The sequence below is a fragment of the Hemitrygon akajei genome, chromosome 1, assembly GCF_048418815.1.
Source record: "Hemitrygon akajei chromosome 1, sHemAka1.3, whole genome shotgun sequence".
Classification (NCBI taxonomy): Eukaryota; Metazoa; Chordata; class Chondrichthyes; order Myliobatiformes; family Dasyatidae; genus Hemitrygon; species Hemitrygon akajei.
The window spans coordinates 166,810,917-166,825,404 of NC_133124.1; the positions used below are offsets into that span (position 1 = coordinate 166,810,917).

The 14,488-nt window shown below is 44.3% G+C and overlaps 1 protein-coding gene across 5 annotated transcripts in view; it reads left to right on the forward strand.

The window, feature by feature from the left end:
- LOC140732106 (uncharacterized) overlaps nt 1-10,258 on the forward strand; it is an 843,203-nt gene extending 832,945 nt beyond the window's left edge. Inside the window, exons 1-3 of one of the 5 annotated variants that reach the window (XR_012099984.1) lie at nt 3,354-3,700; nt 4,691-4,837; nt 6,796-10,258. Coding sequence is in view for 2 of the 5 variants with exons in the window: in XM_073054278.1 (XP_072910379.1) it covers nt 3,936-4,044; nt 4,691-4,837; nt 6,796-7,076 (537 nt within the window). In the remaining 3 variants the exon portion in view is untranslated. Of the gene's footprint in view, nt 1-3,353; nt 3,701-3,919; nt 4,065-4,690; nt 4,838-6,795 lie in introns of those variants that run through there. The other 4 variants (XR_012099987.1, XM_073054278.1, XR_012099985.1 and 1 more) reach the window with 4 other exon arrangements.
- The last annotated feature ends 4,230 nt before the right edge of the window (nt 10,259-14,488 follow it).

A 14,488-nucleotide genomic window follows, 5' to 3' on the forward strand; every position in this document is an offset into this window, starting at 1 on the left:
AAGTGAATAATAATGATACAGTATATATGAAGGAAAAGAAAATTTTAAAAAGTGCCAAAACTTATCAAAGTCCAAACCACTTCGTGCACAACAGTTGGAGCTCAATTAGCGAAGTCTTCTGGCCACCATTCGATCCCCTCAGACCTCCTCCACTCATAGCTCAGGACCACCCGAAGTGATCAACCAAGCACCCCCGGCACGTCTGTTTCTGTCTCCTCTCCTCGCCGAAAATCCTGGCCTCGGGCCCCCGTTTCGTTGCCCAGGTTATAGCATCGTGTCCTCTCTCTCTCTCTCTCTCCCCCTTGCGCTGACTCCCCAAATGCCCGCCAACAATAGCTTACAAACCCAGAAGAGAGAATAACATTAATCCCAATTGGTTAACAAATGAATACAATCCCCATTATCACCAACTCTAAACCCAAACAAACTGTGAGAGACAGCACTTATCATATCAAAGAAGCATTCCTACTTTTAACAAAACAAAGAAGCCATTTTGATTAGCATACGCAGAAACAAAGAAAAAGAAGAAACCCCCTTACATACATATTGTGTCAGGAAACATTCCTGAACACACCTCACAAACTCCACCCAATCTAAACCCCCTGCTCTAGACAGATGCTAATCAATATTTGGGAAATTAAAATCTCCCACCACGACAACCCTGTTACTATTACACCTTTCCAGAATCTGTCTCCTAATATGCTCCTCAATGTTCCTGTTACTATTGGGTAGTCTATAAATAAAAACACCCAGTAGAGTTATTGACCCCTTCCTGTTCTTGACTTCCACCCACAGAGACTCAGTAGACAATCCCTCCATGACTTCCTCCTTTTCTGTAGCCATGTCACTATCTCTGATCAGCACCTCTTTTGCCTTCCTCCCTGTCCTTTCTGAAACATCTATAGCCTGGCACTCTAAGTAATCATTGCGGCCCCTAAACCACCCAAGTCCCTGTAATGGCCACAACATCACAGCTCCAGGTACTGATCCATGCTCTAAGCTCATCCACATTGTTCATAATACAGCTTGCATTTAAATAGACACATCTCAAACCATTGGTCTGAGCGCATCCTTTCACTATCACCTGCCTCTTTCCTCTTGCATCGTCTACAAGCTTTCTCAATTTGTGAGTGAACCGCCCTTTCCTCCATTTTGGTTTCCTCCCCCCAGCCATTCTAGTTTAAACTCTCCTCAATTGCCTGAGCAAACCTCCCAGCCAGGATATTGGTCCCCCTGATTCAAGGGCAACCTGTCCATTTTGTAGGATGTCACATGGAGAACATCAAAGATAGCAAACAAGGTTGGAGTAGGTGCAGGTGAATCTTTCTCAACTGGAAAGGGTTGGTGAGTCCCTGGTTGGTTGTGATGTAGCAGGTGATGGGACAGTTGTTGCACCTGCTACAGTTGTGGAATAATGTACCAGGGACATGAGGCATGGACGCGGACTGGTGACCAAATCAGGGAGGCACAGAGAGTTTCCACTGCAAAGGTGGATGACTGATTGTGGAATTGCATTGGAGTTGTTGGAAATGGTGATGGAACTCTCTGTGTTATGGGGCAGGGATGGAGGGACATAACATGGAGGTAACACTTGGATTTCTGTGTCTCTGGAACTATGGGCCAGCAACTTTAGATAGATCATTGGGAAGAGGTTGGAGTCAATAATCAAAGAGGAAAGAGGAAATGTATGAAGGCTGAATATAATGAAAACCTGTCAGAGTGGTTTCATGAAAGGTGAATCAGGCTTGACGAATTTCCTCAATGCAAATGGGTAGTCTATAGAGGGAAACCTGCAGATGTAGTGTATTCCGATTTCCAAAAAAGAGTATTTGACAAGTTGTGTACATTAAAACCCCATGGTGTCAGAGAGAATCCATTAGAATGGATTGAAAACTAACCATCACATGGAAAACAGCCAGCTGATGTAATGGGCCTTCTTCAGACTGGAAAGGGTTAACAACGGGCTCATTTCATGGCCTAAAATGATTCATTATTATCGAATGGGAGAGAGTGGTGAGTGAAGAACCAGCGGGATCGGCGTGTTCTACTGTATGAATCACAAAGTAGTGAGCACCTCCAACGGTAGTTAAGGAAATAAACAGCACATTAGCCATTTCTTTTGTATAAGGGTTAGAGTTCAAAAATAGGGTGGTTGTCTTGCAACTACAGAATTTATAACCCTGCCTACTGTTTGACCTGACACTGCCAAGTGGAGAATGACTGCGTCAACAAAGGCTGACTGGCCAGAGAGATCTCACCTTCAGCTATCCCTCAATGTGGCCACAAAAGTAGTCGTCGCAGTGGAGGTAGTAATGTGTGAGGGTTTGCATTTTTGAAAGAGGGGCTGCAAATAAAATAAGTAACATATGCAAAATTCACTGAGGGGAATAGTCAAGGATTGAAATGGATGGTGGAGAAGCCAGATTAAGATGATTGGCGGGAATAGGGCAGGAGGTGTGGCATAGTTCAAGTTGGCAGGTAATATGTAACACTAGATGAGAGAAGAAGATGGGTGGGAGAAAGGTTGAAATTAAAAGCTGTGAAGTGATAAATGGAACAGGTAAAGGGTTAAAAACCAACAATCTAATTGGAGGGGGCAGTGGAGCATGGAAGAAAGGGAATTAGGAGTGAAACTGAAGGAGGTGATGGGTAACTGAGTAGAAGTCAAGTGTTGAGAGGGTAACCAGAGCGGGCATTGGAACAAAAAGGAAAGAAGGGGGAGAAGAAAATTTCCATAAGGCAGAAGAATCGATGTTCATGCCATCGGGTTGTGCATATCTGTACAGTATCGTAGTCAACAAGGTAGTTTTGTGCAGTACGTTTCTGAATCCTCCCAACACTCTGAGGCCACAGTGAGATCACATCACTTTCTTACGAACCCACCTTCCCCAGCCTCTCCCTGCCACAACCCTTCACCCCAGGAATCACTTCTTTGCTTTGAATTGTGCTGCTGAGAGGTACCTTCCTAGGGGTGTTCCAGGTGTGGCCATCCTCGGCCCCTGAACAGCTGCAGACAAACCGCAGGTCCTTCTCGCCCTTCAATAAGGGGCAGCACAGTGTTTCGCTGCCTGACTTCCCGCTGGACCAGAGATTTGCTTTATGAACCAGTTCTCCCAATTCCAGCAACACAGCATCATTGACCAGTTTTTCACCGTCTGAAACGTATTTTCGTTCTTATTTCTGCTCCCGGGGTAAAAACATGCATGCGCACACACCCCTATATTCAACCATGGAGACGGACAACGTCGCCCTCGCCTGGCGGACCACGCTCACTAAGAGATGAGGGCTAGCCCTCCGATTGACAGCTGCGCGGACCAATGGATGCGCCAGTTAGAGCTTCCTGGTTTGTCTGCGCAACTGCGGGTAGTGTGGAGGAATTTAAGTAGGAACCTCCATGAGGGGTCCAGAAGAAGTGTCTTAGCCGGAAACTTTGATGTCGCTTGACCTGTTGAGTTTCTCCGGCATTCTGTGTGTGTTGCGTTGGAGGATATGGAACCGCTGAAGTTGCCCGGTTCTCGGCTTTTGCGGTCCGCTGTCAGTTCTTTCAGAAGCTGTTTCAGTGCTATTTACCGCGTGTGTCTCTGCATTGTTAGGGTATTTTCTGCGATCTTGTGCTTCTGTTCTACAGTTGTTGGTCTGGTTTTCCGACCAATCTTCTGTGTCTACCAGTGGTTCTTCTCGCAAACCCTCTACTGCCAAGGTGGGACATAGTACTGGAAGGTGGGGCGGGAGTAATGTCAATGAGGGGTGACCTCACTGAAGAATCACAAGCCGTTGGAGCACAGGACAGGGGGCATGTGATGATTATTCCTTCAATGGAAGAATTACGCGGTCAGGGGAGGGGTGTGTCGTTCGACACAGATGGGTGAGAAAATCTGGCGGAGGGCGTGGAATTCTAGAAATACTCCCGAATGAAAGGTGGGGGATGAATCATCATGGTGTTTAAAGAGGAGGGAGGTGAATGTTCGGAACATTCGGGGGATGAACGTGACGAGGACCTGGGACGGAAGGACAGGAGACTGGGTGAAATGGATGGCGAGTCGGGTTAGAGAGACTGAGTTCTCGTATGGCTTTCTCGTGTTTTTATCAAGTGAGAGGGCACAGGGGGAGCTGGGTTGTTATTGGTCAGGTGAAGAGGAGTGTGATTTCAAAATCAGAATCGGGTTTATTATCACCGGCATATGAGGTGAAATCTATTAAATTAGCAGTAGCAGTTCAATGCAATACATGATCTAGCAGAGAAAAATAATAATAATAAATATAATTATTACCATCCAGAGACAGAGAAGCAGTTTCAGCGACAGGTTGCTATCGATGCAATGCTCCTCAGACAGGATGAAGAGGTCAATACTCCCCAATGCCATTAGGCTTTACAATTCAACCGCCAGGAGTAAGATATGTTAAAGTGCCGGGGTTGATTGTATTTAATGTATTTAAGTAAACTACTTAAGAACTTTTTAAAAGCTATTATTAATGCTTTTTGAGAGAGTGATTTAGATGCATATCATATTTTTACTGAGTTAAGTATTGTATGTAATTAGTTTTGCTACAACAAGTGTATGGGACATTGGAAAAAATGTTGAATTTCCCCATGGGGATGAATAAAGTATCTATCTATCTATCTATCTAATAATAAATAAAATAGTAGTGTATGAAAGAAGGTGACAGACATCTTGTTTTTTTTTACCAGTGGAGTGTTACGGTCAGGGGCAAATCCATCACAATATTATGAAAAAACTGAACATTATTGAAAAGCCAGGGGCTCCACTTGTTCTCTTTGTCTACAAAGTGTCCCGTGAAACTGAGGATCTCCGGAATGCTCTGCAGTGGATTAAAGGTAGGATTTCATTCGAGCCTCTGGAGATTCCAGTGTCTCTTTGCCCTATAGTGACATTCATGTGCCAACGAGCATTCCCAATGCAGCACTGGGATGCCCTGTTCTCTTCTCTCTTGATTGAACTGAATGCCCCAGTGTTTATAGCCAGCTGAGTTATTCCGGGTCTACCTGGCCAGTGGTTATCCCAGATCCAACACTTCAGTGAATTTTGGTCAGACATTCTGGGATGAAGCTGGAGAGACCTTTACCAGGGGTACAGTCACGATAGACCAAATATGTCAGTGTCTGGTGGAAGATACTTTGAGACAAGATTCATTCCCAGCAGTGAATAATGATCTAGAATGTGCTTTCTGGAAGGACAGTGGGAGGATATTTAACAGAAACTGCTAGAATTACAAGTGCATATGATGAACTCTTGGAGGCAGAGGGAAGAGACAGTCCAATCAAAGGCAGATTGGTGTCTAAATGGAGTCATACAGCAAATGAGTGAAGAACAGAATGACCTCTGTACTCTAGTGCATGGAACATAGACATTAGTGGTGGGTCCAACAGGTAGTTAAGATGGCAAGTGCTACATTGGACACTTCTGCAAATGAGCTGGAGTTTAAGAACAGTGTGGTTTCATTGTTTTTTCATAGGGCGCTAGTGGGGACACACTTAATCATTCTGCACGGATTGGTCCTCCCACCTAACTTAAGAACTAGAGTAGTATCAGAAAGAGATTTACCAAGTGTCAGGGCTGCTCCAAAAATGTTCAATATTGCAAAAATGCCCAATAAAGCACTTGTCATCTTAATTACTTGTTGGACTTGCCACCTAAGTTTGTGTTTCATTCCCTAGAATGGAGGTCTTCCTGTTCTTCACTCATTTTCAGTCTGACTCCATTTAGACAACAATCATGCAGGTAGAGTTCAGTCTCCACCCAGCCAATACGATTCAGCTGCCGCTTGAGCCACCCTCATCACCTGCAACCTATTTAACCCCAGTTCTCATCCACTGTCCTTGTTCACTCTTGAGGAAGCCAGTCTCAAACAGTTGATCCTAGATTTCATTCCTCCTGCTGAAAGTTTACCCTGTAGCCTGTTGTGATTAGTTTCTGTTCTCTCCTTGTGGATTGATATTTTGTGTTCTGTTATTAAATTATTGTTCACCACTGAATCTTCTCTGCTACTCTGCTTTTGAGTCAAGCCTCCTCTACATGTCCTGAAATCAAGCTTATTACAAGAATGAGTAGGTTATCCTGTCAAGAGAGCCTGCACTCTTTATGTTTGTATTCCTTGAGGTCTAAGGGCTGACATGTTTAAGCAGGAGTCACAAAGAAGTAGTTACGATGACAGTGCTTTGCAAAAAGGCTTGTGTACAGTTGTACAGGTCTGTTAATCAGGGCAAACCTGCAACACTCTGCACAGGTTTGGTCCCCTCACCTAAAATAATGATTTTGGGACATCCAAAGGAGATTTCCCAGACTGCTATGGAGATAATCCTCTGGGTCTGTATTCTGTGAAGTTTAAAGCCGTGAGGGTATAAGATCCTGAGAAGGCCTGGCATTGACACATTTCCACCAACAGCAGTGTAATGAATAACAAACCTTCCAGCTCAGGGGAAATCAATGTTCAGTGGGAAGTACAGACCAGCAGAATCTAAGGTTGGGTATCCTTGAGCAGCCCAGGTGCAGTAAACTGATTTCTGGGGTGAGCAACTGTGGAATAATGTTTGGCACACACTGGAGTTTAGATGAAAGAGTTAAAGTCTCATTGAGATATCTGAAGGTTGGTAGACAGTAGGTGAGGGAGGAGTGGGTTGGAGGGTGCGGAAGCTGAAGTTGGGTAATACAGTCGGGGCAACAAGATCAGTCTCCTGGTTTGATTTTTTTTTGTAGGATTGAATTTGGATGAAGAGATAGTTGATGTATAAAAACTCAAGGTCAAACAATTTAAATGTGGTTTGTTTACAAATAGGCAGTCAGAGGAGAAGAGATGACATCTGTACTGTGATTCTTCTGGAAAAGTCTTCGGATAAACAGAAGGTGTCGGTGGAAGTTGCTCACCAGGGAACATTTTCTGATAACACTGTAGTTGTGCGAATTCTCTGGGAACAACAATGGAATTCATCGGCTAAGATTCATCATAGTCCCAATAACAGGGTCGCAATGGCCAAAGTCAAAAAGAGGATTATGGAGTGTAAGGTTGAAAAAACATTTCAAAGCAAACCTCAGAGATTATTAAATCCCAATGTGTGATGTGTACCGTAGATGGTGATGATGCCCTTAGCGTCCTGCATTGTCCCTCTGAGCAATATAGTTGTAGGTTTGGCAGGTGATGAGTATCCTAGAGGAATTGCTGCAGATCAGAGCACGGGCTGGTCATGTGACCCTGTGACCACTCCCTCCTGTGGCATTGTGGGTAGTCTTCCCCTTCCTCCATCTCATTGTTCTAAAGGTGACCGTGAAAGTACTGATTAGTATAAAAATTCATGTCCATTGGAAACTACAAGTGTGGACCTCACTTGATCTGATCTATAGGTGACTCCACACTGTTGATTGCCGATTCTTTACTGTGCTCTGTACTGGCTAGGGAAAGCATTTAGTTCAATAGAGAGAGACACTGTCAGTGACTGTCACATCTGTCAGCATGTTTAAAGATCCAGTTACATTCCAGCTCTTTGTTTTATGTTCCTGGCTTCCCAAATATTACTTTCCTTTTGGACCTGGATATTGACTCTGTCCAATCATTATTCCAATATCATGCCTTCACAACAGATCCAATGTTTCCCTGAGGTCGAGTGATGCAGACTAGCCAGTGATTCACTGTTTCCACTCTTCAATACTCAACCAACAAATGAGAGCACCATTTAACTAAGGGGGCAATAGATCATACAAGAGGACATCCATTTTATGTGAGTGTAAGAACGTATAGGTTAAATGTCCAAGGTAGCTTTTCTTTCTTACATAGACAGTGCTGGTGCATGGGATGCATGTAGCGGGTGGCACATTAAACAATGGGGATATTGAAATGACTCTCACATAGGCACATAGATATATGGAAATAGATGATTGTGGGCTGTGTCAGAAGAAAGGGTTAGATAATCATGGGGTATGTTTACATAGGATGACACTACAATGTAGGCAGAAGGGTTTGTACTGTGCTGCACTGTTCTATGTTCTAATTTGATACATTTCTCCCTAAAAAAAATCTGCTACAATGTTACATTTCCTAATAAAGGATGGAAAAACTATTACTTTACTAATTGTCGCTCCCATACCATTGCCCTTTGTCTGGTCTCCAAATTTGACCTAGAAATCAATAATTGTAAATTTCCATCCCATCCATTTTACAGTACAGTATCCCCGCCAGAGCATGGGGATAGGAGTCGGTGGGATTCGGACTGAGCAGAACAGCATGCTGCAAGTTTGAATACCTGAAAGAGATTGAATGTACTGTACGCAGGGGAATGAGGCAACTGTGTCACGGTGCTTTGGGAGGGGTTGGGGGAGGGTTTCAGCAGATGAGCTGAGTGAGGGCATTAAGGCATTGTCACAGATGGGGATTGTGCTTCTCAGTAAGCCGGCGCTGGGTGAAAAGGAGAAACACTGAATGAAAAGCCCAGGTACATCACCTGAGATTTCCTGGGATAAGATGCTCATGCACAGGATGTGGGAGTCAGGGAATTCAAATGGCAAAAACTCAGGCTGAGGCTCCGAGATCAAAGTGCCCAACCATTGTTCACTGTGGAGAAGTAAACAATGTAAACAGCAGCAACAAAAGAACTACTTTTCTCCGAGACTGAACGCTACGAATCATGCAGCAGTGAACAGTATTGGCAACACGTACAAACAAGATGGAGGAGCTCAGCAGGTCGGGCAGCATCTGTGGAAACGAGCCGTCAACGTTTCAGGTGGAGACCCTTCGTAAGGACAGGGTCTCCACCCGGAACGCTGACTGCTCGTTTCCACGGATGTTGCCCGACCTGCTGAGTTCCTCCAGCTTGTTTGTACGTGTTGCTTTGACCCCAGCATCTGCAGTGTACTTTGTGTTTATGAACAGTATTGGCAGCTGACGGGCTAAAAACGACACAAGCAAAGGCTGAAATGTTTTTTTCTTTCACTTCACACACAAGTGGGTCAGAGAAATGAAGCTGGACATGGTTTCCAACAATAAACATACAACGTAGATAGTGAAACTGGAGCTATGTGAGATCATTAAAGCCAATCGAGACTGCTAATCCATTTAGCACGACAGTGAATCCTCTATCTCAAGCATCATACTCTCCATCCCCAGATCTGCCAATGATACTGTGTTTAGACATGTTCTACCCTCTCCCCCACGTTAAATATGTCTCTTGTCACCCCTGTGGTGACAATTTCACAGTTCTGTTGCCCATTCAGTTGGTGGTCAGCTGTACTGTAAATATGTGCTCCGTTTCCTGACACTGTTCTCATGGGTTCTAGGCAGCCACCCTTTCTCCAGCCAGAACAAATATCTACATATCCAGTACGCCGAGTTTTGTCAGAATTTTGTACGTCTCGTTGAGATCCCCTTTCACTCACTAGGCATCTGTGTATGAAAATCCTGCCATTGAATGGTGTTGTATTCATCAATAACAGCTATAGTGTTTCTTGTGTCACGTGGTCAAAATTGTCGACAGTTCTCCCATTGTCCTTACACCAAGGACCTATATAACAGTAATGAGGCATTCTCTCCCAGTGACCATGAAAAGAACATTTGCCTACCCTCTGCATATTGCTCTCAGTTCCACACCTTCCAGCATCTCACAATTACAACTGCTCAGACACTGGAACAGCTCATTCCCATACGCCAACATTCAGACCTTGGCTGATGATGAGTAAACTTCATTCCACCCAGGTATCAGGAACAAACCAGCTCTAGCAAGAGTTCAACTGTCTGCCCATAAGACCAAAATTCCATGACATGGTAGTAGAATTAAACCTTTCGGCCTGTCAAGTCTTTCCTGTCATTCCACCATGGCTGACTTACCAATGTACCCAATGACTTCGATTCCATCACCATCTGAAGCAATGAATTCCATAGATTGACAATTCTCTGTCTAAACAAATTTCTCATCTTTGTTCAGAAAGGACGTCTGGTCCTGTACAACCCCCATATGGGAAACACGAAACAGCATTGTCCTCACGGAGCACCTTTATGTGAATATCCTAGGCTTGTACAAAAGATTTGTGTTCAAAGTTCAAAGTAAATTTATTGTCAAAGTATACACTCTGTATGTCACCATACACAACCCTGAGATTTGTTTTCTTGTGGGCATACTCAGTAAATCCAATTTCCATGATACAATTAATAAAAGACAACCAATGTGTAAAAGACAACAAATTGTGCAAATACAAAAGAAAAATGGAAAAATAAATAAGTAACCAATAAATGTCAATAAAATGAGATAAAGAGTCCTTGAAAGTGAGTCCATGGGTTGTGGGAACAGTTCAGTGATGGGGCAAATGAAGTTGGGTGAAGTTATCCCCACTGATGTTTGAGGGTTAATAACTGTGTCTGAACTTGGTGGTGTGTGTCCTGAGGCCCTTGTACCTTCTTTCTAATGGTGGCAGTGAGGGGAGAACATGTCCTGGGTGGTGTGTGTCCCTGGTGATGGATGTTGCTTTCCAGCCACAGTGTCCCATGTGGATGTGCTCAGTGATGGGGAGGATTTTACCTGTGATTGACTGAGCCATATCAATTACTGTTTGTAGGGCTTCCCATTCAAGGGCATTGGTGTTTCCGTACTAGTCTGTGATGCAGCCAGTCAATATACTCTACACCATACACCTATAGAAGTTGTACACAGGGGAAATAGATGTTGTGTTATGTAGTTTCTCACAGACAACGTAACTCTTCACGGTGTGCGAGATATACCGTCCCCATGGCTGGTGCACTGCATAGAAACTATTAAGGAAACCTGCAACTTCCAAAATCATTGTAGAAGCGCCTTCCAATACAACGCTCCCCGCTCTCCACCCATTGGAAAGTGAAGAGCATCGGGTGCATCACATCTGCAGTAAATGTATCAAAACACAAAATGCTACAAATACCCAGCTGGGTGGGAACAGGAACAGGCTGCGTGTGGGACTGATTTACTTTTTGAGTTCTACTGATACACACTCATTGTGCCCCCATTGTTTGCTGCTGTGATAGTTCCCAGATTAATAATGCAATTCCAACCCCTTACCTCCCTCTCCGTCTTTTCGTTGAGGCCCCAATTTTCAGCCTCTTTCTTCGCTCCTTATACTCACTGCATTGGACGCCTTCCTCCCTATCAACCAATGTCATTGGTGCCAAAGTTCATCCCAAATTCCGGGTACCTACCCCAAGAGTGTTTAGCAGCTTTTCCGACCCATCCTCGGCTTTGGTGCTCAGAGGGCAACACATCATCCTGGCATCTCTTCTGCGGCCCCTAACATTGGAATCAGGTAATATAAAAGTGCCCACCCACCCACCCACAGTCACAAGTGATCAAACAGTACTCCCACCTTCACACAGACCAGACAAACCCAGACATCACCCCTCCCAAAGTGAAAAGAAATCCCGGAATCCCCTGACCAACCATGGCAGTGGTGTCCTCAGTAACCCTGTCTCCACTGCGGAGGGTTCAACAGTACAGTAGCGTAGCGTCGCTTTAGCGTGACGTGATTACAGCTCGCAGTTCAAACCTGGCATCCCCTATAAGAAGTTTGTATGACATTCCCATGGAATGAATGGTTTCCTCCAGGTTCCCCTGTTTCCTCACACAGTTAAAGACGTACAGGTTACTAGGTTCATTGGTCATAGTAAATTAATTAGGCTGGAGTGAAATCGAGGGTTCCTGGGCAGCGTGTTTCGCTGGGCCGGAAGGACCTTTTCCACACTGTATCTCTAAATAAACAAATCAATCCTCCAGCATGGCATTCCCTCGGTGCTGTCCCCTCAGTCACTGCAGTCTCGGCTTCTGCAGCAGAAACAACGAGAACCTCGGATCAGCAAAGCCCAGGACCGGCGTGTTTGTTGGGAGGAAACGCTGTTCCATTCATAGACTCACTGGAAGAAGTGACCCATGATGCTGGAAAGGACTCGGTGTGTTGTTGCAGGAGGGGCTCACAGAGATGAAGAGGTCTGAAAGGACTGGGTGTGTCGTTGCAGGAGGGGCTCACAGAGATGAAGAGTTCTGAAAGGACTGGGTGTGTCGTTGCAGGAGGGGCTCACAGAGATGAAGAGGTCTGAAAGGACTGGGTGTGTCGTTGCAGGAGGGGCTCACAGAGATGAAGAGGTCTGAAAGGACTCGGTGTGTTGTTGCAGGAGGGGCTCACAGAGATGAAGAGGTCTGAAAGGACTGGGTGTGTCGTTGCAGGAGGGGCTCACAGAGATGAAGAGGTCTGAAAGGACTGGGTGTGTCGTTGCAGGAGGGGCTCACAGAGATGAAGAGTTCTGAAAGGACTGGGTGTGTCGTTGCAGGAGGGGCTCACAGAGATGAAGAGGTCTGAAAGGACTGGGTGTGTTGTTGCAGGAGGGGCTCACAGAGATGAAGAGGTCTGAAAGGACTGGGTGTGTCGTTGCAGGAGGGGCTCACAGAGATGAAGAGGTCTGAAAGGACTGGGGGGTTCATAAGGACGTGGAGGAGTGTAGGGGTTGGTGGAATTCACAGGTACAGGCGATGGTTTAGGGGCCGAATGCATGATATTAAAGGAGAGGTGTAGAGGCTAGTAGGGGTGATGGAGATGGAATTGGGGGTTCTTCATTCTAGAGGGGGTTATGGAGACAGGGAGGGGACAACAGAAATAAATCGCTGCTGGTAAAGGCAGAGGGCTGGGAATTCTCAGTGTTATTGGGGACAGAAACAGAAGCATTGGGTTACGCTATTGAACTTTTAGCAAAACCTCAACTGCGGGCAGGCAGAGGGTCATATTCATCGAACAGCACCGTCACACTGAGCTCACCATTCCCTTAACTCTTCAATGCCCCAAATCCAGTCAATACTGGCTGTCGGAGACACATTGAGGGCTGAAAAGGGGTTCATGGAGAGCCGAGTTCAGTCACTATTGGCAAAGACAGACAGTGCTAGGAATCGTCAAATGGATGGGTAGACCCAGTGGGTCATGCTGATGGACTTTCAGAAACAAACAGAACTAATGTATTTGTCTTTAGGAGTACCGATACAGGTTTATCAAATCACCATCTCAATTTTCTGATGCTGTGCATGGAATACTTTTCGTGCCAAAGATAAACATAGGCCGCAAAAGAGTTCTACCAAGATCATTCTCTGGACTAATGTTCCCTCTAATTTTTAGTAGTCAGTGTGCGCAAAAATCTTATGTTGTGCAAATTTTTTTCCTGTGACAAAAGTATGTGCGCACTGAATGCACACATGGCACAGGTTATGTAGGTTTACAAAATATTTGACATAAAACTGCACAGAATAACATACATTTTTAAGTCACTCAGTTATTTTTTCTCTCTCCTTCCTTTGGCATTCACCCATTCTTTGTAAACTCTATCTAGACTAATAGAACTTCCATCCAATTGATAGCTTTTGATTCTCATTAACATTTCCAAATCACATTCACTTAAATGGTTTCTCAGGTTTTTTGGATTGATTCATTAGGCTAAAACCTCACTCACAGTCTGCACTAGATGCAAGAAAGGTTCCCCCAATGTCCATCAGCTGTGCAAGGTCACAAAACTGGTAATTTTTAAGTACAAATGTCACCATTTGAGCAAAGTTTGAAATCAGTTTGGATTTAATTTTTTCTTGCATGGAAAATTTGAAATCATTAAACTGTCTAACTATTACAATATTTTCACAATCTGCAATTGGGGAGAAATCAAAAGCTGACCATTCCTGTACCTCATCTTCAGGAAACCTTTCTTCTAAATGAACACAAAGACTATTTATAAAAGTCAACAGCGAACTTGTATCTACTGTGACTTTTGCTTCACGTTGTTGGCTTAGCAAAACTTTGTCACTCCACGAAACATTGTCTCCCAGATACTGCTTCCCTACCTTGTTAATATTGCCTCGTGCAAAATGAAGTGAATCAATTGGTGTCAGGCCACTATTTTGCAGAATCTTGCACAGTGCAGCCAGATCATCAAAGACATCACTTAAAACCTGTGAAGTTCTTTTGCACTTCACAGCCTTCGCTTCTTTTCAATTCCACATGGTGAATCAGTACTTTTTTCAATAAAAACTTAGTAAGCTATCTACAGGATTTGAAACAGATCTTTGTGAACTTTATGATATGAACACTGTCCACCAAAGATGGCTACTGCCGTGATGCAGCTGTACAAACCGGAACAGGAAAGGGGAGGTGACGTAAATTAGTGACGTTCATTCTGGTACAAACTAACTAGTTAACAGATAAATTTAGCTAAAAGATTATTTTCAGTAAGTATAATTATTAATTACTACATTATTTTAAGTAACTGACTTTTTGTGTGCACATTAATTTCCTTTGTGTACACACACACACACACACACACACACACACACACACACACACACACACACACACACACACACACACACACACACACACACACACACACACACACACACACACACACACACACACACACCCCTACCAACCTTAGCTCTGGACCTTCCCTGAGATAGACTACACGTGATAATTTTCATTGACAGAGACAGGGGAAA